Raw genomic sequence first — 25,264 nt, 5'->3', positions numbered from 1 at the left:
ACTCATAAAAATGAAATTATTTTTAAACTTGTTTTAGAAAATGTTCATAATAAAACATCCTGTACTTGAATTATTAAAAACAATGTTGAGTAAAGAATTGCTTAATTTAGTAAATAATTCTAAAGCAAGTCATTATTTTCTCCAAAGTTGAATTTACTAAAAGCACTCCAAGAATTTTATTACAAGCACGACTGCATAATGTAATTGTGTAATTAGTAATACATCTGACACTGTTGGAAAGATTTAGTTTTACTTGGGGCAGGAACAAAATGTAGCTCTCATTATTTTTTAAGACTGCATGAGGGACACTGCCTTGTTTTGCTGGTGTAGATTTTTTGTTTGTCTTAAAAATATATTGTATGGTTGAGGTAATAGAGAAAATAACCAACATTTATTAATATTGGATCTGTGGATAGAATATGTAGTTTGAAGTGAGACTGACCTGACCTAGGTTTGATCCTGGTGCTACTTCTTGCTACTTGTAATTTTTTCCCCCCAAAGATCTCATATTCTTTATTTATAATAGGAATAATAATGTCTATTTCATGAGACTGTCTTAACTCTTAAATAAGATAATGTACAAAGATTGTGCTAAGTACACAGGAGGTACAGATGGAGTATCCTTACTTCAAAAATCTGAAATCTGAAATGCTCCAAAATTCAAAACTTGTGGAATTCTGACATGATGCTCAAAGGAAATGTTCATGGGAGTATTTTCAGATTAGGGAGACCGGTAATAATGTGAACATTCCAAAATAAAAAATATCCAAAATTTGCAATGCTCCTGGTCTTAAGCATTTCAGACAAAATAAACTCAACCTGTACTAGGTTAGATTCCTTTGTCATTCCCATCTGTTTCTGTTTGAGTGCTTGATTTTGTGAGTGGTTGACTTGGATGGTCAGTTTAAGTTCCATTTCAGTTGTGTTTGTTGGACACAGGCCAGGGTTGGTGAGTAAGCTCAACTGTCATTTTTTCACCTAGATACACCAAAGAAAGTGTCTGTTCAATTTGTCGACAGCCTACATGCTTAGAATGCTTTGAAATAACAGTTATAAGCTACATCTTACATCGATGAGCTTTTCTTGTATTATTTGGTTTGGAGGTACAAATGTTCATTTAGGAGTTAGGAAGCTATTGCTGTAATGTAAGGGGTGGTGACTTCTGCATGACTGACAAGCTGTGTTTTGTCTAAGTTTTAGATTATATTCCCTGTGTAGTAGGCAGAATTCTAAAATGACCTCCCATGACCCTCACCCTTGTAAATTCTCCTTGCCTTGAATGTAGACAAAACTTGTGATTATCACAGGCTGTCACTCCCAGGGTTATGTTATGGCGTACAGCAAAAGGGATTTGTAGCTGTTATAAAGGGTACTAACTGGCTGACTTTGAGTTAATCAAATGGGTGGGCCTCACTGAACTACATATTGGCCCTTTACATCTGCGTCTAGAGGTTAAAGACGAGAACAGTGGGAGATTCATGAGAGAACATGAGGAGGACTCAATGTGAGAAGATTCTCCATTGCTGGCTTTTAGAGATGGAGGGGGCCACATGGTAAGGCTGGAGAGTGCCTCTAGGAGTTGAGAGTGACCCCTGGCTGATAACCAGCATGAAACAAAGCCCTTAGTCCTATAACCCCAAGAAATGGAATTCTGCCTACAACCATGAGAGCTTGAAAGAGGATCCTTGAGCTGTAGAAAGGATGGCAGCCCAACACCTTAATTTCAGCCTTTTGGGACCAAAGAGCAGAGGGCTCAGCCATCTTATGCCTAGACTTCTGACCTACAGAAACTAGGAAAAAATAGTTTTACCATATTGTTTTAAGCCACTAAGTCTGTGGCAATTTGTTACACAACAATAGAAAACTAACTTGCCCAGTAATTCTCATTGTGAGATCTTAAGTCGAATTGTTTTCTTTCCATCGTTGTCAGTTTCCTTGCCTTTAAGTAACAGAATTTTCTAGTCTAGAACACTGGTACTCATAATATCTGTGTATTAAAATCACTTAGATTGTGAGGGGAAGCTTTAAATGTAGATTCCAGACTTTTCTCCTGATGTCCCGAATCAGACAATCTGGGAGCAAGGCTGGGGATTGCACTGTTAACTGGTTTCCTAGGTGATTCTGGTGTTTGTGGGGCTGGATCCCAACAGGCAGGACATCTGCCTATACCCTGGAATAAGAATATACAGTCTCTTCTAGCACTGACAGGTAAAGTTGGCAGGGAAGTCCTTTTTTTTTTTTTTTTTTGTTACAGTCAAGTATGTTCAGTGCTCACTAGATATAAGGCATCACGTGAGGGCTGTCTACCTTCTCTTGTTAAATCCTTGTAATGAACTGTAATGACCTGTAAGGTAGGCACAATTATTAGCCAGTCTTCACTGTAGCTTGAGGAAACAGGGCCAAATTTACACAATGCATAAGGGGTAGAACTGGAATTTGAACACTGATCTTTGTCATTCCCAGTTGGGGGCTCTTAACCACTAAGTATATCCTGTGCTGTGAAATGGAGTGTCCGTTCGTTTCTGTATCCGTAGCGCTAAACACACTGTCTGGCACATGATAGATGAATAATAAACACATTTTGCTTATTACATTCTCTGAAACTCCATCGCACCACCCAGTGCAGAGCAGTTTTTGTGACAATGGAGAGGGAGGAGGAGGCTGGCCAGGACTTTTTTATGTCAGGGCTCCCTGCCCACTGCTGCTTCTCTTTGTCAAGTCTGCCTCGTTTTCTTTCTCTACAGTTGTCTCTTTATGTAGGGTGAGCTAACAGCAGCCACTCCCATCCTGTGGGATCCTGCTCCCGTTGCCATAACTGATTAACCCAGGGTAAGACATTGGGAATTGGAAACTTGGAGTGGAAAGGCTCTGATCGTGGTGGTCCCTGGAGCCAAATCCCATTCCATGGCAATGTTCTGGTAAGAAGGCCCACACAGCCTTCCCTGCTGTGTGGAGCCAGCCCATCTCCTTTCTTCTTGAACATTCCAACACCTTTTCATTAAGCTCCCTTTGTGGCTTAAGAGGTTCTCTTTGTGACAAAGAACCTCTGCTAATGGAGGAGTAGAGACTTGCTGAGCTGAAGGGCATCTGAAATGTCATCTTCTTCTTTGTGTGGTCTGGCTGGGCATGGCAGGGCACTCTTTCCTTGATGCGACTCCTTCAGACCCTTCAGACCGGCCCAGTTTTCTTAACTCATTCATGCTCTTCCACCCTTCCACTACCTCTCCAAAATGGACTCAGCTTAGAGGATGCCATACAAGCCCCATCTCCTCTACGTGAAAGGCTTAAAAGAGCCGTGCCATAAATATTTAAGATATCTTTCCTCCCTGCTTCATTCCCTGACATTTTCTCTACCTTTAATTTTCACTATTATAACACAAAGAAGTTCTAAAGGTAAGAAAAATCTATTTTCTGTATGAATTGTCACAAATCCCAACTTAGTGGTATCATAATAGCTAACATTTTTGTGCTAACTCTTAAAAGCCAGGTTTACTAATGTAAGTTAAGTGCTTCATGAAGTTAGATGTGCTTAATATAATTTTCTCAAAAAATTCATTGAGGTGTCATTACTATTATTCCTTGTTTCATAGATGAGGAAATTGAGAGGTTTAAAGGTTCTAAATGAATAAAAGTATATTCCAGAGCTGTCTGTGTCCAAACAGGGATAGCAAGATCAAATTGTAAAGCATCTCTATTTCGTTTTTCTGCCACCATCTCCATGCCATTTATTTTGGATACTGAGAAAATAGAAAGACCGTGCTGAACATTTCAGGGTAATGTGAGTGGTACAAGAAAGTTGGACACCAAAGGAGGTCATGTAACTGGTGAGGGTGAAGAATTCAGGAAGACTTTCCTGAGAGGTATGGCAGATTTTCTAAAGAAGGCTGCAACAATATTTTCCATCCCACATGTTTTTCTAGAATCTTAACACTCTTACATGAAGAGGTAGGGTCTGTGTCGCCTCCCCTTGAACTTGGGTGCATCTTTGTGACTGCCTGGACAGACAGAGTACAGAGGAAGGAACATAATGTGACTTCTGAGGCTAAATCATAAAAATGCCATGTTCTTTTATCTTACTGAGAAGATCCCTCTTGCAACCCAGTCACCATGCTGTTTAGAAGCCCAATCAACTCATTAAGAGGAACTGAAACCCGTATCTTTGGCTGAGGTCCCAGCCAAGAGGTAGCACCATTATTTTTTTTAAGCAGTGTAAGTGAGTGATCTTGAAACTAGATCCTCTAGTCTTCAGATGAGCTGCCCCAGCTGATGCCATATATAGCAGAAGTAAGCCCTTCCCCTAGGTCCTGCCTAATTACAGATTCATGAGCAAAATAAATGATGGTTATTTTAGGCCATCAAGTTTGAGGTGCTTTATTAAACAGTAATAGATTAATGACACAAAAGAGGCTTTGAAAGGCATCTTTCCAAACAAGGTTCAGAGGGCCATATACTGCTTATTGACAGCTAGTAGTAGTAGTAATAAAAATAAATGTTATTATAATAATACTACTACTCTTAGTAACTGTAGTGGCAGTTAAGTCTCGCTAAGTTCTTTTTTGTGCTATGCTTATGCTAAGTGGTTCATACTTTATCTTATTTAATTCTAATAATGACTCTAGGTAGGTACTATTACCTTCAGTTTACAGATGAGGAAACTCGGGCTTAGAGAATTTCACTTCTCTTTATAGCCACCCAGATTCTAACAAACTCACTTTTGTAGTATTCCCAGGCTCAAACATTTCCTTCCTGCTTGTCCAAACTCTACCAGATGATTCATTCTTTCATCCAGGCAGGGCTCATTTAGCCCTTTCATGGAAACGAATGCTTTTAATCAGATTCACACTAAAGTGAGGATGACTGGAAGGTAGACAGATGTGTTTTTTCACATGTCTATTTGCATTTTCAAGGTGGATATTTGCTAATCAATTTGAAAGCTCTTGCGTGGTGCATTTCTGTAGAGCTATCCGGAGGCAGAGGACCTCTTCCTAGCACTTGCCAAATGACTTTGTGCCTTAGACAAAGGCCAAAAATCCATCTGACATAGTCCTGGCAGCTCACACTTGTTCCTCTTTTGGCAATTTGGAAAGTGGGCTGCTATATATCATCCCCTCTAATCTCTGCCCCAAACTGAGTTGTGCTATCACCCTTATTTTGACTTTAAGGAACCTACAGCTCAGGCAAGTTCATAGCATGCCCAGGATCACACAGAAGAACCAAGACCAAACGTGGGTCTTCTAACTTCAAAAGCTGAGTCCACTCTGCAACATGACATGCTGTATCTCCCACACTATGTGAATGATTCAGGAAGGTGGATGATAAGAGACAGCAGCCAGTAGAAGGAAAGTAGTGATCCGAACACCTAAGAGGAATCCTAAACAGTGGAGAAAGGAGAGCAAACATTAAAAACTCATGGATAGAAAAAAAAGAGGAAAAGAAAACCATTTGGAAATGTTCATTGAGTTGATGCACTGGATAATTTAATAAGCTGTCTGTTCTGATCTGTCTTGCTTCCCTGCTCTTAGCAGGGTGCCATATGAAAGCTCCTACATGGTAATTATAATGGATGATCTTTCCCCCTGTCTGGGATCTCTATGGTGTGATTTGGATAGCTCTGCTGCTAAGCTGTTTTTCTTGGGAGGCAGAGTGTGGGGCATGTGCAAAAATATGTGTGAGAGCTTGTGTGTGTGTTGCGGGGGTAAGGGACAGTGGCTGGGATTGGCTCTTAGAATCTCTTTTCCATTGTGACAACATTTTTTTCTGCTGCCTCTTGGGATCTTGGTGCCAGGGTAACCTTCCTGCCTTCTACCTGATCACATCTTTCTCAGACTATATAGCCTCAGGACTCAAATCCCTGCCAAATGTCAATAAATTCATCAGATTAATGAATCCTTTCCTAGCTAATATGGTTCTCATTCAGTTAGTTAATCAACAAATAATTATTAAAAGCCTGTAAGTGCCAAGCACTGAGAATATCCATTCTCTCATGAACATGGGTTTTAGTGGAGGAGATTGTGGGAAGCAAGAAAACAAATAAGTATGAATTTCAGACACTAATAAGTGATAAGAATAATAGGATGGCATGTGTTTTTGTTTGGGTGATCAGGGGACTAAATGATGTCTAAGGGCCCTGAAATCCAATTTGGACCTAAATCTAATCTAACCTGCCTCTAATGTGATCTAAAGGAAGAAGAAAGGAACGAAATCTTGTCAAAGAACTCACTTAGGAGAACTCTTTTCCAATTTGGCTTCCTGTGTATTGATGAGGCAGGCTGTCCTGTTACTTGGCATGCCAACTACCAACTATTTCTTCCTTTGACATCACAGGTCTCATTTCAGGATAATGGTGACAATGGTGATGACTGTTGATAAACACAATGTTTTAAATTCTATGGAGAAAAAAAGAATTTAAAACATACAATTGGGAATTGCTCTCAAGAGATTTGCTTTGATCCTTTCAGATGGGGTGTGCTAACAAGTTCCTATCTCTCTGGGCCTCAGTTTCCCCATCTGTAATATGACAGTATTGGGGTAGATCAGTGGTTCTCAAACTGTGGTCCCTGAACCATTAGTGGCAGCAGCACTTGAGTACTTGCTAGACATGCAAATTCTCAGGCCCTACCCCAGATCCACTGAATCAGAAACTAAACGCTGGCAATCTGTGTTTTAAGGAGCCCTCCAAGTGAGTCTAATGCACCAAAAATCTAAACACCACTGAACAAGATGATCCCTGCGGCCTTCCTGACTGTCTGTTTTTGCTTCTCAGACCTGTTGGATGAAATTGGCCTGGAGTGGGATCCCCTGAGGGAGGGATGAGAAACGGAGGAAGGTGCCTTTCGTGGTTGCTTCCCTCCCCTTTGAAAGTTTTAATGCCTCCTTCTTATCCCTGCTTTCTCTCAGTGTCCTCTGATGATAGGAGCTTATTAAGATGGGGGATTTTCCACAGGCCTGTTTCAGAGTTCCTGGGGAGGAGTTTTAATTGCCAGACTTCACATTGAGGGTGTTAACATTTATTAAAGTCAGTTCCTCTGATTGCCTTTTAAAAAGGCGGTGACTGTGCATAGGAGATAACACTGGGCCCAGCCCTGTGGGGGCCTCAGAGGCAGCTTACAATAATCAGGCCCAGGGAAAACAGAGAGGCAGCCTGGAATAGTGGTAGCAGAGACACAGCAGCAGCTCTCATGCTGTCTGTGCTGGGGTGGCTGGGCCGGCGGAGGGGTCCAGACTGTTGTGGGATCTGGGGTGGTTTCAGTCAACAAGGTGGGCCTGGGGAAGTAGAAGGGAAAGGCTGGCAAGGTCCTGTTCAGGAACAGAACCATTACAGAGATGGGGCAGAGAGGGCCAAAGCTCTGGCCTCTTTTGTAATGTAGATCTGGGTCTTATCACTTTCATAATTTTGTGAGGAGGGATAGAAGATGGACTATATGCTATTGGGTAGTGGAGGGTGGAAAATGGTCCCAAAGCCCTCGTTCTAGTTTGGATTTGTTGCAATTGCTCTTGGCTCCTGGCCCTTTCCTCTGTGGCCTCCTGTAGGCTCACACACCACAAGGTTACTTTTCCTTTCTTTTTCTTTTTAAACATTTCAAAAGCTGTAAGGGTACAAGTGGTTTTTGGTTTCATGGATGAATTGTATGGTGGTGAAGCCTAAGATTTTAGTGCACCTATCACCTAAGTAGTGTACCTTGTACCCACTATGCAGTTTTTATCCCTCACCCACTTTCTAAACCCCTGCTTCTGAGACTCCAATGTCCATTATACCACTCTGTTTGCCTTTGTGTACCCATAGCTTAGCTCTCACTTATAAGTAAGAACATGCGGTGTTTGTTTTTCTATTCCTGAGTTACTCACTTAGAATGATAGCCACTATCTCCAGATTGCTGCAAAGGACATTATTTCATTCTTCTGTATGGCTGAATAGTATTTCATGGTGTGCATATACCACATTTTCTTTTTTAGTTCTTTCTGTTTTTTGAGACAAGGCCTTGCTCTGTCACCCAGGCTGGAGTGCAGTGGTGCAATCTCAGCTCACTGCAACCTCCGCCTCCTGGGCCCAAGGGATCCTCCCACTTCAGCCTCCCAAGTAGGTGGGACTACAGGTGCATGGCACCACATGCGGCTAATTTTTTTTTTTTTTGCATTTTTGGTAGAGATGAGGATTTCACCATGCTGCCCAGGCTGGTCTCGAACTCCTGGGATCAAGCAATCTGCCGGCCTCAACCTCCCAAAGTGCTGGGATTGCAGGAGTGAGCCACCATGCCCAGCCCATGTTTTCTTTATCCACTCATCAGTTGATGGGCACTTAGGCTGGTTCCATATCTTTGCAACCGTGAATTGTGCTGCAATAAACTTATGTGTACTGGTGTCTTTTTGATATGATGACTTCTTTTCCTTTGGATAGATACCCGGTAGTGGAACTGCTGGATGGAATGTTAGATCTGCTTTTATTTCTTTGAGAAATCTCTGTACTGTTTTCCAGTTGTACTAATTTACATTCCCACCAGCAGTGTATAAGCATTCCATATTCACCACATCCATATCTATGCCAACATCTATTGTTTTTTGCCTTTTTAATAATGGCCGTTCTGGCTGGAGTGAGGTGGTGTCTCACTGTGGTTTTAATTTGCATTTCCCTAATGATTAGTAATTTTGAGTATCTTTTCATACATTTTTCGGCCATTTGTATATCTTGTTTTGAGAAATGTCTATTCATATCAGTTGCCCACTTTTTAATGGAATGATTTGTTTTTTTCTTTACAGCAGCAATTTTCAAACTGCATTCTCCTGGTCTTAAGAACTCAGCTTCCACTTCATCAGATCAAAGATCCAAGGAGTTGAATGGCTCTCATTTCTCTGGGTCTGTGAGGAGAGGAACGGCCTCTGTTCCTTCCTCCCCTTCACCTGGGGCATCTCTCATTTCATCTGGTTTTTGTCACAGAAGTTTGGAAGTATTATCACCAAGAAAAAAGAAAAAAAAAATCATTGGAAAGCACCATGCTTGATTGCTTCTTTTTCTGTGATGAACTCTGCCTTCCTTCCCTGCTCCCACCTACCCTTTCTCTTCATTTCCCCACTTGGTGAAAGGCAGCCCAGCTCAGCAGTTGCCTCTTCTCTCTCTTCTTTGTCTTAGCATCCCGCTATCACTACATGGTGCAGATTCTCCTCACCAGGGGCTCCAGAATCGGTCTCTTCTTTCCTTCCCCTCCCTTGTGGTTATAGCTCAGGTCTTTGTTGCTTCTTGCCTGGACTTGCAACATAGGCTCAGAACTGGTTGTTCTGTTTCTGGTCCTGCTCCCTCACATCCTTGTAGCCTGCACCCAGAGTGACCTTGCCAAATGTCACTCTGAGCAGGTTATTTCCTGCTCAATGCCTCATTTTTGCCCGTCAAGCCAAGCTCCTTGGTTCAGGGGTTTAGGCCCACCATGAGCTGTGCTTTTCAGTCTTATCACTCTCTGCTCAGCCAAGCCAATCTCCTTCTGGTTTACTCAGCACCTTTCAAGAGTCAGCTCAGGTGTCACTTTCTCTCTGGTTCCTGTCCCTGACTCCCTGAGCTGAGTAAATTATTCCATTTGATAGGCAGATTACCCTCAAGATTATAATTTTATGACTGTCTTCTCCACAAGCCTGTGAATTCCTCAAGGGTACAGTGAGCACGGACCATTCGTCTTTGTACCCGTGATATATAGCAGGTACATTATAAGGACTCTTCTGAATGCTGCAGGGCTGTTCAAAGGACTTCTTTGGTCCCTTCTCACCCTTGTTTTCAAAGTACAGTGGTATTTGCTTGGAGGTGAATGGTCAAAGTACAACTCAGGCTGCTGTGTTGGTGAAATGTAGTGAGCAGTTGGGTGGGCCCTGAAGGGCTGAGTCATCGTGTGACCCTTCTCCTTAATTGCCTTGGGCTGGTCATTTGGCTTCTCTGGAATTTGGTTTTTCTACCCATGTATTTGACAACTTGACAGCAGTGAGAAATTTCTGTGTCTTTGGCACACAAAGATTGAGATGCAGTAGCAAGTTCTACTAGTGCATATCCCACTAATAATAATAAATACTTATCAAATTGTTGAGCATGTACCAAGCACTGAGCAAAGGCTAAGCTCTACCAACTTTGTCTTATCTAATTCTTCTCACAACCCAAGGAAGTAGGTACAATTGCCTCCATTTACTGAAGGCTCAGAAACATGTAAGCTACTTGTGCAAGGTCAGGAAGAGTAGGGATTCAAATCCAGGTGTTGAAGACTCCAAATGACTAACTAGTGGCTGTCTGTCTCACGGTCTGAGGAAGGTGAATTATGCTTTTACAATCATTGAAAGTGCTATGCAGCCCCTGGCTAGGAGGGAACTATACCCAGCACTGCTTTCTACAGCATGCAAATATAGGTACCACATGTTCCCTTCCTGGGCTTCCTAGAACCTCATTATGGGGATGATGAAAATGATGGTGATGATGTAACTGCAGTAAAAATATGCTCAGAAGATAGTCGCCACCACCCACAGGAACTGGCTCACCTCTGCCCTCACTGCATACCACTCTTGTCCTTTATCACCCTTCTCTGGCCATATGCACCTACTTGCTGTTCCCTGTACATGCCAAGCTCGTTGCTGCCTCAGAGACTTTGCAGTTGCTATTCCCTCTGCATGAATGCCCTTCCACCTACTCTTCATGGCTTTTATCACTCACTGCCCAGTTCTAACATCACCTCCTCAGAAAGGTCTTTCCTGATTCCCTGTCTAAAATATTTCCCTCTCTTCTGCAATTTACATCCTGTCCCTTCCCTCTGTTAGTTTCTTTTATAGCAGTCTGCATACTTTGTAGTTATTTTCTTCACTTTTAAAAATGTCTTTCCCCTCCTCCCTCAAACAGGAACCCAGAGGGCAGGAGCTTTATCTGTATTATGCACTGTATTCCTACCCAGTGCCTGGCCCACGGTGATGATAAAAAAATTGTTGAGTGCATAACCAAATGAATGAAGGATGACCTATTCTCCCTTTACTTTTCCTATTCTAGGCTGGACAACACTTGAACTCACCCAATAACCTTGGCCAATTTTCTTAACCTCTCTGGGCTTCTGTTTTCATGCCTCTAGAATAAAGGAGTTGAACTAGAACAGGGGTCAGCAGGTGTTTCCTAAAGGGCCAGAAAATAAATAATTTTAGAATCTGAAGGCCACGCAGTCTCTGCTGCAATGACTGATCTCTGCTGTTCTAGTGTGAAAGCAGCCATAGACAATATGTCAATGAAAGAGCATGGCTGTGTTTTAATAAAACAAGAGGCCAACCCGTGGGCCATAGTTTTTTGATCCCTGGACTAGACAGTCACTAGAGACCATCCTAGCTTGGACGTTTTAAATTCCCTATTGGCCATCTTGTAAGGAGCCTTGCTTGGCTTCAACTTCTTGGCCTTCATGATTAAAATCCCTCTTCCGGTGGCATGTATGTTTGGGAACCCTCAAAGGGGCAAAGCAATGTGGAAAGTAAACATAGACCCACTAAGGCTGTGTGGCACACCAAGACTGTAGGCGATGTTTGAAGGCTTTCCTGAGATGGTTAGAAGCACTCAGATTATAGAATTTGGTGACTACCTTTGGAAAAGATCCAGAAGTTTTCTTTCTCAAGATTTTTTCCTCCCCTTCCCTGGAGACTTGTCTAATCTCCACAACCTTCGCAGAATTCCTTGAGCTCTGAAACCCTGAGCACTCGGTCTGTGTGTGACACCTCATCTGCTCAGTTGCGTTGTCTTTCTTACCCACAAGTGCGTGTCTTCTTTCCCCACTGAATTACAATCTCCTTGACAACAGCGAATTTTCTTCCTTTCTTTTTCCGAAATGGTATCTAATATTGTTCTGAGCATACAAAAGTGCTGAATAAACATCAGTTGACATTCTAAGAGCCCCCTGCCCTCCTTTCCTGTTATGCGTTGCTCAGGAGGCTCATGCCCTTGTGAGGACAGAGCTTGATGATGACTTTTCCTTTTTTGGATTCTGTTCCTTGTGATGTATGGGTTCTGCCACCTGTCTGCTGGTTACCAGATACTTATCAGTGATATTTATAGTCAGGATCTTTGGCTGGCCATGACGGTCAATTGGATATCATCTGAGCCCACAGAAGTCAGAGAGGCAAGGCAATTGCATGGGAGATGAAGATCAGATGGGACTTGAGAACTGCATGAGAAGTAAAAACATTCCAGATTTAAGATTCAGCTCTGCCACTAACTTGCTGAAGGACTTTAAGCAAACTACATAGCAAGTCACTTCAACAAGCCATAGTCTCCTTTTCTTTATTTAAATGGAGATTAAGTGAAATAATTTATATTAAGGTACTGGTACAAAGTAAAGAATCATGCTCATATCATAATAATCATTAGTAATGAGCTGCCATCACCTCTCACCTCCCTACTGGTCTCCCTACTCCCACCCTTGCCCATTGAATCTGTTGTCTAAATGGCAACCGGAGTTATCATATAAAGATGAGTTGGATATTAGATCTTCTCACTCCTCTGCGAAACCTCCAATGGCTCCCATCTCACTCACAGCCCAAGTCCTAATAATGGCCCCTTGGGCCCCACATGTCCTGGTCCCGTGTCCTCTGACCTCATTTCCTTCAAAACTCCATTTCAGCCACCTGCTCTTCTGTGTTGTTCCCACTGCAGAGGCGTTGCTCTTGCTTTCCTTTTATCTAGAATGTTCTTTCCCTAGATATCAACACAGCTCACTGCATCATCTGTTTCAAGACATTACCCAAAGATCACCTTTCTCAGTGAGGCCTTTCCTGGGCATCCTTCTTTAAAAATTTCTTCCTATCTCCCATTCCTGCTTAAATTTTCTCTGCAGCACTTGGTACCAGCTAACATAATATTTATATCACTTGTTTTGTTTTTATCTGCTCCTGTACCCTGTGAAAATTTCATAAGGGCAGACAGTTTTATTGATGCACTTACTGCTATAGTCCCAGTGTTAGCACAGGGCTTGACACATAGTCGGTGCTTAATAAATATTTGTCAAGTAAATAACAGAAGTTACCATTTCATTAGCTCAATAAGGGGGCCTGCTGGGGCACATCGGAACTGTGTACATTCAGTTTAATACTTGGTTGATATGGATTCATCCATTTGCTACAGCTTGGTGCAACTAATGCTCACCTCTTTCCACCCGGTCTCTAGGAAGACAGCATATTGAAGTGACTAGGGGTTTGGGCGTGGCCATCAGACCTAGACTCACTAGCTGTGTGTGTTTCACAAATAACCTACTTCTCTGAACTTGGGTGTCTCGACTATAAAATGATAGCTTCTACCTTGTAAAGTTTTTATAAGGATTAAATGGAGGATTCTTAATTCATATAAAGTGTTTAGACAGGTCTTTAGCCCATGGTAAAGTTTTGGCTAACGGTAAGTATTTTTACGTTAATAGCAGTATAATAGCATCATAAGCATCTTCCAAGAGTGCATAGGCACAAGCATAATTTTAATAACTACTCTTTTTGTGTGAATTTGCTGAGTTGTCCCAAACATGTCTTTTGTGTTTAAATTTTATATCATCTGCTATTAAGACAGGCATGCCAATTTCCTTTTTTCTACTTCTTTCCATTCTCCCTATTTTTCCTTTACTCCAGGATGAATATTCATCCCATCTGCACCACTTACTGGCCATGTGTCTTGACTCCAGCCACTATACCACTAAAAGCCTCAGTTTCCTCATCTGCATAATGGGACTGAAAATCTCAGCCTTTCCTACTTTGCAGAGACAATGAGTGGACAAATTGGGAAGATGGATGTAAACAGTAAACCTACAAATATCAAGTTCGCTCCTCATTTTTATTGCCTCTCCCCAGCAATGAGTGTTTTTGTATGCCCTGCCGAGCCTCTCTGTTCTTGCCCATCCTGGGGAATTAGCTGTAGCATGTGCACAATGGACACAGCTTGCTTTTTTGTCTCTGATTCCATGAGTGTATGATAGATGCCTCCCTGAAGCCAAGATAGAGTTCTTCTTTGGAGAACCATTTTTAAAAATGTTATATTGGAGATGACTTTCAGTTCAGCACGATAATTTAATTTTAATTATTGATGTGACTTGAACCTGGCATTTTGGATCTGTTTAGGCCTCTTGAAAGCTGGAAGATTTTTCAACATTGTGAGGCCACTAATTTACTATCTATCCAGAGGTTTTCTGCATCAAGTAAATATACTGTAATTTCATTATTATAGTTCTCTGGAGAAATCAACTGTATCCTTGGTGCTGAACTGGGAAATTCATCAGGCAGGAGAGAGAATAGTGGTGAATGCAGGCCCTGAGATGGCAATTAGGAGCAGGGAATCAGACTCATTCCCTTTCTCCTTGTCTCCTTTGTCTGTAGGTCTCTGCAGAGTTTAGGACTTCAGCCCTCTGTCCCACTAGGTTTTTAATACTGTTATGGAAAAAACAAAATAAACCAAAATACCTCTTGGAAACCAGCTAGTTCAGGGATGGCAAATGGGTTTCTTTTCTGGTACCAATAGACAGGTGGTGCTTGCCTGAAGCAAGTTGTTGAAGATTTCAAGTCCACATCCCCTTATTTAGCAATTTATTTTGTACTTACCATGCACCAGGAATTGTTCTAAGCCCCTTAACTTGTGTTAACTCATTTAATCCTAGTAACAATGTGATGAGGCATACACGATGAATAATCCCTTCTCCACAGATGAGAAAACTGAACTATCTGGCCCCAAATCAGATACCTTGTAAAGGGTGGAGGTGGGATTCAAACCAGGCAGTAAGTTCCCTTAAGCTCCAGTAGCCTTGTGAAGCACTTGGCTCAGCTTCTGACAATAGTAAAACTTGATGAATCTGGGTTGGGCAGATGCTGCTGCTGCTGCTACTGCTGCTATTACCATGTGAGGTTACCATAGATAACTGTACATTTCCCGGAACAAGAGATGTTTAAAGAGACCCCTCTTTCTTTTTTTTGCCTGGCTACTCTATATTCATTGTTTAGTCCCAGCTTAAAGTATCTTTCAAGAGAGACTTTTCCTGACTCATTCCAGCCATCCTTCTGGTCCAAAATAGTTCCCCCTGTTATCTCCATCACATCCTTGTTCTTCCTTTTTACTTTCACTTCAATTTGTCCTTTTAGATATGTAACTGTGTGATCATTTGTTTAATGTCTATCTCTCTTACCTGTAAGATGAAGGGGCTGGTTGTGCACTTAAGTGGGATGATCTAACACAGTGTTTTTCAAACTATGGGTCATGGCCCATTAGTGGGTCTTGAAATCAATTCCACAGCTCTTGAGCACTGAAAAACAGGAAAAAAGAGCAGGTACTTCACACATCAAAAAAATACATATCATATTGTGAAGCTTTTACTTAAAGAGATTCATCTATAGATGGTGCCTGTACACTGGGTTGGGTTTAAAATGTATTTCGAACTGTGCACTACAGCCAAAGATTTTGAAATTCCTGGCCTAAAGTGAATAAGATGGGAAGTTGGACCAGGTAACCGCTGAGGTCTCTCTCCCCTGAAGCTGGGATCTATAGGTCAGGCGAGGGCATTTGGAACCTAGGGCTAATTCCTCTCCATCTGAGGCATTATATTTTTCAATGCTATTTGATTATGCCTGGCTGCTTTGGAGGCGATCTCTCTCTTGTTCAATTAAGCTCATGCTTGCTTTTCAGCCTGCTAAATGAAGCCTTTGATCACAATTGAGAATTCACTGTTTCCGTTGGTATTACAGCTCTAAATTTGCCCATTTCCAACAGCCGCTGATTCTAATTGAAATGGAAGGGCTGTGGGATTTTTTTCTTTGGGGTTTAATTGTGTTTGTCTCCTTATGTATTGCCAACTGCTGGTTCCTTTTTAAGAGGAAAAAGGGGCCGGGTTGGAGAACAGTGTGACAAATCTTTTCTGGGCTAAGGTGAGCAGTAGGTTACAGCTTTTAAGATCTAATGTCTTCAAGGCAGAGAATTGAACCAAAAAACAAACCAGCTTTTATTTCCTTTATTTAAGATTTATGTGCCTTAGTGGTAAATTAAGAACATTTCTGGGTACATTTGGGTGCCATCTTTGCTTTTGTCCCTACAGTCTTGTTCCTCAAAGTGTGATTCATGGACCAGCATATCAGCATTACCTTAGAACATGTTAGAATTGCAGAATCTCAGGCCCTGGCCCAGACCTGCAGCATTTGAATCTGCATTTTGACAAGTTTTTGTGTGATCTATGAACACATTTCATTTTGAGCCCTAGCTCTGGAAGCAGACCAGAGGCCTATCCTCCTCCATGACTTTCTAGCTTTATGACCCTGGCCAAGTCTCTTAACTCTAGGGGCTCAGTTTTCTAGTGTGTAAAATGGGATCACAGTGGCACTTGCTCTTGGAATGTTGTATGAAAGAAGACAATGTGACAGAGAAGTTATCACAGAGACTGGCATACCGTGTTTTGTTGTTATTGCTTTTTGCTGTTACTACTGCTGCCTTGAATTCTGATGTGTGCTCCTTTTTCCTGGCCTAGGTCTTAACCTTACCATCCATAGTTCACATACCAATGAATGCCTCTTTCAGAAGCAAAATTGTTGGGTTAAAATCTGGTCTCCCTACAAGCAGGTTCAGGGCCTGGAGAGGCCCTATTTTTATCATTGTTTAAATGAATCATTCCAAGGCGAAGGGGAAAAATGTTTTCCCTAACTGGCAGGACTGTTTATCTGAAATGCATTCTCTAAAGACTGGACATTTTAGCCTTTCTGAAATAGTGCCTGAAATGAAATGCATTTCTCGTCACCCTCTGCCTAGACTGTCTAGGCTTCTGCTCTACTGTGGCTCCCCTGCCCCAGTTAGGGATGTGCTATGTTTCAATAGCCTAGTTTAGTCCAATCCTCTCAAGCAGATAGAATGAAGTGTTTTCAATTAGCAGAATCTCATTGCTGAGGGGACAAAGAGATAGTTCTCCTGGAGCAGAGAAACTAATTGAACATACATTGTGTATTTACTGGAGGAGGAAGCTCCTCGGCAGGGGTTTAGTGTTCCCATGCTCGCTGGCCTGGGACTGCTCTAGCCATAAGCTCATTGTTTAAAGACACCTAGTCCAATCTCAAGATGCATAAATCCCTTCTGCAATACCCCTGGTGGTGGCCATACAGCTTCTTCTGCACATCCTACGGGACTGACTCACTTACAAGGCAGCCCATATCTTGGTTGGACATCCCTGGTTGTTAGAAATGTATAACTTCCTTTCTTATGTTGAGTACAACTTTGAGGGCTGATTACTGCTCCCTGTCATGTTTTCCTAAACTCTCACCATCACGGTCATCACTCTTCAGTATCCTTTATCTTTTCCATTTCCACCCTTCCCTTCCCTGTCTCCCATCCAAGTATTAAAAGGCATGAAATGTGAGTGGCATTCATCCCTTCACTCATTCGTTGGTTCATGCATTACTCATTCAACAAACTTTTAAGTGTCCGCTATTGGCCAGATATTCTTCAAAACACTGGGAATCGAGTGACAGACCAGGTTCTTGCTCTCATGGAACTTTTTCTAGTGGAGCAGAGAGATGCCAAACAAATAAACCAACAAGATAATTACAGGTTGGCTAGTACTTTGATAGAAATAAACACAGATAAATGATCATGATCATGTGTTTGTGGGGGTTCATGTGTATATGGCGTATGCATCCATGCATGTGTGTGAGGTAGGGAGGAAGAGAGAGAGATGGGGATTGGTTGATTTTTCTTTAGATGGAGTGGTCAGGAGAAGCTTCTGGGGTGATTGTTTAGGAGCATAAGCCTAAAAGAGAAGGCAGGATGCCATGCCAAGGACTGGGGAAAGAGCATTCTCAGTAAAGGAAACAGGAAGTACAAAGAGATTTGAATAAGAGAACTAGGTGTGTGGGATGGACGGGAAGAGCCCAGGGAGGGTGGCGCATACGGAACAAGGGAGGGAAAGGTGCAAGATGCTAACAGAGAAGGAGGCAGGGCTAGTTCGGAAAGGACTTGTAAGCTAAGGAAAGGAGTTTGGATTCTATTTTGGCTGCTGTAGGAAGTTACTAGAGGATTCTCAGGGGTTGAGGGGCATGATTTAAGTTTTAAGAAGAGCAGTCTGGCTATGTGCAGAGAATGCATTGCAGGGTGGAAAGGCAATAGTGAGAAGACCATTGAGGAGGTAGCACAGTACTTGGGTTAAAGAGCCAAGATAATGAATTCCTTTTTCTTTTTTTTTTGAGGTGGAGTCATGCTCTGTCACCCACGCTGGAGTGCGGTGGCTCGATCTCGGTTCACTGCAACCTCCACCTCCTGGGTTCAAGCGATTCTCCTGTCTCAGCCTCCCGAGTTGCTGGGATTACAGGTGCGTACCACCACACCAGCTAATTTTTGTATTTTTAGTAGAGACAGGGTTTCGCTATGTTGGTCAGGCTGGTCTGGAACTCCTGACCTCGTTATCCACCCACCTTGGCATCCCAAAGTGCTGGGATTACAGGCGTGAGCCACTGCACCGGGCCAAGGATGAATTTCAGTTATGTGTTTGGAGGCAGAAACATCAGGACTTAGTAATAAATTGTATATTGTGGGTGTTAAAAAACATGTCCTGTATCCTTGAGGCTTGAAGGAATATCTGTGTGTGGGAAAAGAGAGGAGGAATTAGCTGCATTTGAAAACCAATGACAGTGGGAGCACCCTATTTCTGAAAGCGATTTCATTTTTCACCTGAAGGTGCTTAAAGACATAGCTACTGTAGGGATAAACAAAATATTTCAGAATAAGTCTTAGCGATCTAGTACTACCTTTTTAATGAACAGATTAGTCAATAGGGAATAGATAAAACTAAAGTTGCAAAGCAAATTACTGGCAAAGCCAAGACTAGAATCAAGTTCTGATATCCAGGCAAATGCCCTTTCCCCTCACTACCCCACACTAAATGAGGGTTCTTGGGCCAGAGTGTTAAAAGGTCATGAAAATAAGATGGGTACCAAGAAGATCCTAGGCATATTGATCATTTGATAGGAAAGGAATTGAGTAATGATAAAATAATTTTTATTTATTTTTCCTTTTTTTTGTGAAAGCCTTCAGTAGCTTCCATTGTATCCTATAATCGAGTTTTACAGTGGTGGGAATGATCTCTGTATATTCACCATCTGGTACAGTGCATGGCATGTATTAGGTCCTCAGTAAATGCTTGCTGAATGAGTGAACAAATGTTTCAGCATTAGGGGGCTTATTCATAGGTAATTTTTAAGTAGTCTTTTCTGCTGACTAAATGCTTATCTCATTTTGGGCTGGAATTATGTCAAGACTCTTCAGACCAGAGATTGGGTAGTCCTACTCCATTCTGAACTGATTGGGTAACACTTGGATACTAATATTCTTTAGGTCATATGTTGGATCTAAGGAATATTGGAAATGCTATGGCCAGGGAACTTGGAATAATATCAAACATTGTTAAAGGAACAGGGTATATTAAACTTGGAGTAGAGTCAAGACAATTGATATGCAAAGGGATGACTTGTTAAAACGGTCTGATATTTTGGCCTTGACTTACTTTTGGCTTCCCAGAGAGTAGAATGAGGACCAGGGGCTCCAATTTTCAGGAAGAAGGAAATATTTTTCTTCAGGGTAAGGGTGAATAAAAAAACATAGCCATCTGAATATGAAATATGTTTCCTAGAGTGAGGTAAAGGATTAGTGAGCTGGTTGACATGGGATGCACTCTTGCCAAGAATGTAAAAGGGGTCCCTAATTTTATGGAGGCTGAGGTAGATATTTTCAGGTCACTTTCCAACCTGAGATTCTAAGACATTTCTAGAAAGTTAGTATGCATGTGTCCATTCATTCCCTACTCTGGTGAGTATACACTGGTGAATAAAACACACCTAGTCTCTGTACATTTGAATTTATAATCCAGTAAGGTAGATTAGATTGTTCATTTCTCTTACCATAATTCTAGAATCCTCTTGATCATCATCCTCCTAAATGGCCAAACCCAGTGCCAAACAGAAAGCCAGAAAACCCCAGTTAGAACTGTCATAGTAGAAAGTATAGTAAGATATAACTTTTGTTTTCCCAAGTGAGCTTAATTGTTTAAAAGCCAGCTGGCTCTCAGGGTCCTGATGCTACCTTTTTATTTCCCCACAAGCAAAGTTCTTCTCTGCCCTGTTCCTTCTCTGCATGTCTCAGCCAAGAGCAGGCTCTGTCTCCAAGTAGCTTTCAGTGACAATTATAGTGGATGTGGCTTCAAGCACCAACTTTGCTGGAGCCAGGGAAACTGGTAGTACCATGTCATCCATATTGTTTTTCAGAGTAGTAACAATGAAACTGTGAAAGCTTCTCTGGCTAGGCTTTCTTTCCTAGTGCTGTACCCCAGGCTGGGGGTACACTCGAAAAAGACAGCCAAGTCTCATTAGATATAAGGAAGCGGGGGCCCAGGATGCACTAGCTCCCTCTGAGCTTCGTGTGGTTACCATAATGCTTCGCTCTCTTTTTCTCTTTTTGAGGTGGAGTCGTGCTCTGTCACCCATGCTGGAGTGCAGTGGCTTCATTCAGAATCTGTCCTCTTGGAAAGGAGCTGCTAGTGGGACAACTGCATCTAGGGAGAGAATAGGTTAATGATGCATCTGTCTACCCCATTAATCTTCACTCTTTTTTTTGAGTTGCTTTTCTGTTTAGACAGATATCCTTTTTTTTTCAGCTTCTCTTGATCTGGTTCAATTTACTCCTTAAGTAGTACCCATCAATAAACAGGGCTTGAGTTGCAGGCTGAGATTCTTTCAGTCCTTTCTAGGTAATTCTCATCATGTCCATGAAATGATAGGTGATCCCTCATTGGAGCTCACTAACTCTGAACCCTGAAAATATATTTATCTAACTTACTGTCTGTCCAGAGCTCCAAGCTTCAGGTGTTCTCTCTTCTGTCCTTTGGGAGGCTCTAAATGGTCTTTCATCAGGGGTGCCCATTCAATAATTGCATTTGTCTCTGACAATGCAATTGTTTAGGTTTCACAGATAACAAAGAGTGAGAAGGCTTTGAAGTGTTTATTTTGACAGTAGCACATAAAGCAAGGTAATGTGTACAATGACATTTATTATTCCGCAAACATTTGTTGGTTGCCATGGTAGCATAGAGGCAGGCAGGCAGGTTCTGGAGTCAGAACAGTTTAAATTTCAGCTTCATCATTTTCCACATATGTAAATTTGGATAAGGCGCTAACCACTCTAAGCTTTAGCAACCTAACCTGAATAGTACCTACCTCAAAGAGAATTAAGTGAGATAATATATATTCAGTGTTTGGTATATAGTAAGCATGTAATACTTGTTAGGTATAATAAGCGATAGATACTAGGAATATAGGTAGCTAATTGTCATAAATCCTGGAATAACTGAGTTGGAGCAAGGGTTAAAGGAAATGAAACCTCTGGCACAAATTGAGCACAGTGCTCCTAATTATAAATCTCTTTTCTCTAAATATTTGCTTGTTTATCTTTGTGCTGCCCTGGGTCTTTTCATAGCTATTGAGCCCCATCTGTTCTCATTTATATTCAGCTGCTATTTGGAATATAAGTGTTAATTATCTCTTTAACACCTCACTGCTACTAATTCTGAGTACTCTGTATTCTTGGTTCCTTTGGTTTGCCATCTGCCCAGGGTCCCATACTACTTGTCTTCATGATCTCTTCTGTTGTTTTAGTGGTTCTTGACTCTCTTTTAAAAGTAACACGTTTAAAATAACCTCCTCCAACTATTATTTTTAAATATATTTTATGGTTATAAAAGTAATTATTATTAAAAAGTTGTAAACATACTGGAAAATAACCCTGTTTTATAACCCTTTGACCTAGATAAAACAATGATTTATATGTTAAATATCTTTTCTTCCAGTATTTTTTCCCTATATATGTGTTTAAAGCTTGGTATTACATCGTGTAGCAGATGAAAATTTGTAACTACAAGTGATGAAATAATCAACTCAAACTGGGATTAAAATGAAGAAAGAGATTAGCTTACATTACTGAAAATCCAGAAGTAGCATAGAATTTAGGATTCCCTTAACCCAGTGCCTCTGCCTCCATTTTGTGTCTCTCAGCTCCATTATCTTCTCCTCCATCAGTTTCTGCTTTAATTTAATGAGGCAACGTGGCTTCAGCAATCCCAGACATCACATCTGTACACAAAGGAGGCCAGGAGAAGAAGGGCTGTTTCTTCCTATTGACTCCCTTAAGCATGGAAAAACCTTTCCCAGAAGTTCCCAGCAAATTGTCCTTCATGTCTCTTTGGCCCCTGTTGAGTAATGTGCTCATTCCCGAACCAAGCTGTAAGAGATTGGTTTACCAAGATGGCCTAGATCCATGGTTCTTAAATTTGACCACACATCAGCATCCTTTTGAAGGCGTGTTAAAGCGTGGGTTTCTGGGCTCCACCTCCAGTGTTTCTGGTTTAGTAGATCAAGATGGTGCCCAATAATTTGTATTTGTAACAAGCTTCCAGGTGGTGCTAAGGTTGCTGGTCCAGAGGCCACACTTTGAGAACCACCAGCTTAGAGAAATTAGAGCCCTTTTGGAGATGAGTTCAATCTCTCCAAATATTTTGTGGCCATGTAAAACAGAAAGAATGAACTGAATGGTGGGGAGAAAATCAAAGTGTCTATTACATCCTTGACTATTTCCGCCTTATCATAAAACATGCTTTAAATGTATGGATTTTATTGGTAAAATAAACCATGGTTCTTTTATGTAAGGGATTATATTATTTAACCAGTCTTCTGTTATTGGACATGGATAATTTTAGTATATTGCTATTATATATCACATGGCAAGAAATGTCAATGCCCACAATCATTTGTGTGCTCCTCTGATTATTACCCCCAAATACATTCCTAGATGTAGAACTGCTCTTCTGGCTATTCTTATCTCACTGACTCAGGGCTCTTTTTTCAAGGGAATACATGTTTCGTAACCTCCCACCCCACCCTCTGATTTCTTTTTTTTTTTTTTTTTTAACCAGAGATGGCTGCGAGTTTATTAAGGGAGATCTAGTGCTTATCCTAGAATCAACCCTTGCTGCCTATGGTCTTCTTGATCCAATCCAGGTAGCGGCAGATGTTGGTATAGACACCAGGTCTGTCGGACCTCCCACAGGGGTCTGAGCCCCAGGATGTGATGCCCTGGAGTGCACCATTACACACCAGGGGGCCTCCAGAATCGCCCTGGCACGTGTCTGCGCCTTTGCTGCTGCCTGCACAGGCCATGCCGTCTGTAATCTGCCCTGGGTAGGCATCCTCACACTTCTTCTGGGGAAAGATTTTTACTTCTGCACAGTTGAGAGTGTCAGGAAAATTCTCTCGGGGACTGGTGACGGTGCCCCAGCCCGAGATGATGCACGTCTGGCCAGGCTGGGTGCAATGATCTGCCAGGTTGATGGGCTTCACTTTGGGCCCCAGGGATGCCTGGTCACGCAGCTGAAGAAGCATCAGGTCATGGTTATGGTCTTCCACATCGCTGCTGTTGTAGCAGGGGTGTGGGATAGACTGAACCACAGGTATTTCTTGCTCTGGGCCATCTTTATTGTGTAGGTTGTGTTCTCCCAGACGTACTGTGTATTTCGGTTTTTTACAGTGGGCAGCCGTAAGGATCCAGTTGCCACCTATAAGGACACCGCCACAGAGTAGTTGCTTGCCCTGGAACAAGGCTGCCTGCCAAGGCTGCGAATGGAGTCGGCACTCCTGACCCCCCAGCACCTTGTCCTCCTGTGCCCTGGAGTGTCCTGCCCAGGCTTCCCCCAGCAAGAGCAGGAACATCCACGTCTTGGCTGCACGAGGTCGGAGGCGTCCCATGGTGAGGTCTTTCAGAATCCAGGGGCGGGGTCACCTACTGATTCGGACCCAGTGGAGAGGCCCCAGTACTTCAGTTCTTGCTGCCTGGTACACGATTCTGGAGGCTTTTAGCTCGATTTTGGAGACTTTTAACTGGGAATCTCCGCCTCCTGCTCCTCCTCCTCCTGCACTAGAGCCTGGGGAGCTTCTGGGAACTGGAACACTGGGTGTGAGTGAGAAGGGGCGGAGGGGGCTGAATGTGAAATCTTGAGGGAGGAGGGGCTGGAATCTCAGACTTCTGAGGCCAGGGAGAGGAAGGACTCGGTGCTGAGACTCTAGGATCTGAAACGTAAAGGGCTGGGGGCCAAGACTTTAGTTCTGAGAGGGGAGGAGGCTGGGGACCTGGATTCCTGGGTGTGAGGGAGGAGAGGCTGGGGACCTGGACTCCTAAATCTAAGGGAGGAGGGGCTGGGACCTGGGCTTTTTGGTCTGAGCGAGGAGGGGCTGGAGGCCCAGACTCCTGGGTCTGAGGGAGGAGGGGCTGGGGGCCTGGATTCCTGGGTGTGAGGGAGGAGGAAGCTGGGGGCTAAATTCTAAGTACTTTTAAAAGGAGCAGCTTGGAGCTTGATCTTTTGTGGGAGGAGGGGCTGCTGCCCCACCCTCTGATTTCTTAAAGAGCCAGACCTTTATATCTTCTCTACATTGACAAAATCATTTCACAGAACAGAACCAGCTGAGGTCAGGATGAGGCGGAGATAAGGGAGACTCAGGAAGTGGAAAGAGCAGCACAGGGCCAGACCCGTGAGAGTGCAAGGCTTGCTCAAGGAGCTGGAAATCTGCATGAGGATCCGTGGAGTAGTGAAAGGTGAACTTGGAAGGGAGACTTGGGACAATCTGAACCAGAATCTTTCTTTCTGGGTTGTGTTTTCTAAACTTCAGTCATTTGCTTTATCGCAATTAGAATTTTTGTCATATCTGTTTCACCTGTATTATTATAATAGTTTTTTAGTCAAGTCCATTACATTAATTTTTAAGAGAAACTTTGTATCACTAGTGTTAATATTAAATTATTATCAGTTACCACACATAGAAAAATAACATATTTGTGATAATTTTATTAAATTTTTAACTCAATATTGTTGCACAAGTTCTGAACTGGTAACCTGTTCTCTCTTTGTTACGGGGAAGATATACATGTATTAAGAGGTGTTAAAAATGAACCATCTCCAAATATGGACTGTTTTCTTGATATCATTAGAAAGATTAAAGAATTGCAAAGAAAATAACTTTATTTAGTATAAAATTTTGCACTCTGTAAAATCACCAACATTCCACTCTCAGGACATGTACTAGGTGAATATGTCTCAAACTTCAGAACTCCCTGGAGAGCTTATTAAAAAGATCCACGGATTTAGAACCTCTGGGGCTGGTGGTGGAAGGCAGGCCTAGGGATCTGCATTTTACCAAGTCTTCAGGCCATTGTCATGTTTACCTTCATTTAAAGATGCAT

General features: G+C 42.3%; 1 protein-coding gene and 1 long non-coding RNA gene across 2 annotated transcripts; one reads left to right on the top strand and one right to left on the bottom strand.

The window, feature by feature from the left end:
* Positions 1 to 2,126: 2,126 nt before the first annotated feature.
* On the top strand, positions 2,127 to 13,638 carry LOC117064578. The gene is made up of 4 exons (XR_004429541.1): positions 2,127 to 2,208; positions 2,745 to 2,918; positions 5,305 to 5,550; positions 13,603 to 13,638. It is a non-coding gene; the product is annotated as an uncharacterized LOC117064578 (long non-coding RNA).
* A 9,284-nt stretch (positions 13,639 to 22,922) lies between these two features.
* LOC117064577 (kallikrein-8-like) lies at positions 22,923 to 24,106 on the bottom strand. The gene is made up of 2 exons (XM_033178625.1): positions 23,814 to 24,106; positions 22,923 to 23,783 (listed from the first exon to the last, which is right to left on the bottom strand). The coding sequence occupies exon 2, from the start codon at positions 23,773 to 23,775 to the stop codon at positions 22,993 to 22,995; it is 783 nt and encodes a 260-aa protein (XP_033034516.1). The 5' UTR covers positions 23,776 to 23,783; positions 23,814 to 24,106; the 3' UTR covers positions 22,923 to 22,992.
* Between the last annotated feature and the right edge of the window lie 1,158 nt (positions 24,107 to 25,264).

Source organism: Trachypithecus francoisi, unplaced genomic scaffold (assembly GCF_009764315.1).
Source record: "Trachypithecus francoisi isolate TF-2019V2 unplaced genomic scaffold, Tfra_2.0 Lachesis_group2, whole genome shotgun sequence".
Taxonomy (NCBI): Eukaryota; Metazoa; Chordata; class Mammalia; order Primates; family Cercopithecidae; genus Trachypithecus; species Trachypithecus francoisi.
This window is presented reverse-complemented; position numbering and strand designations above follow the sequence as displayed.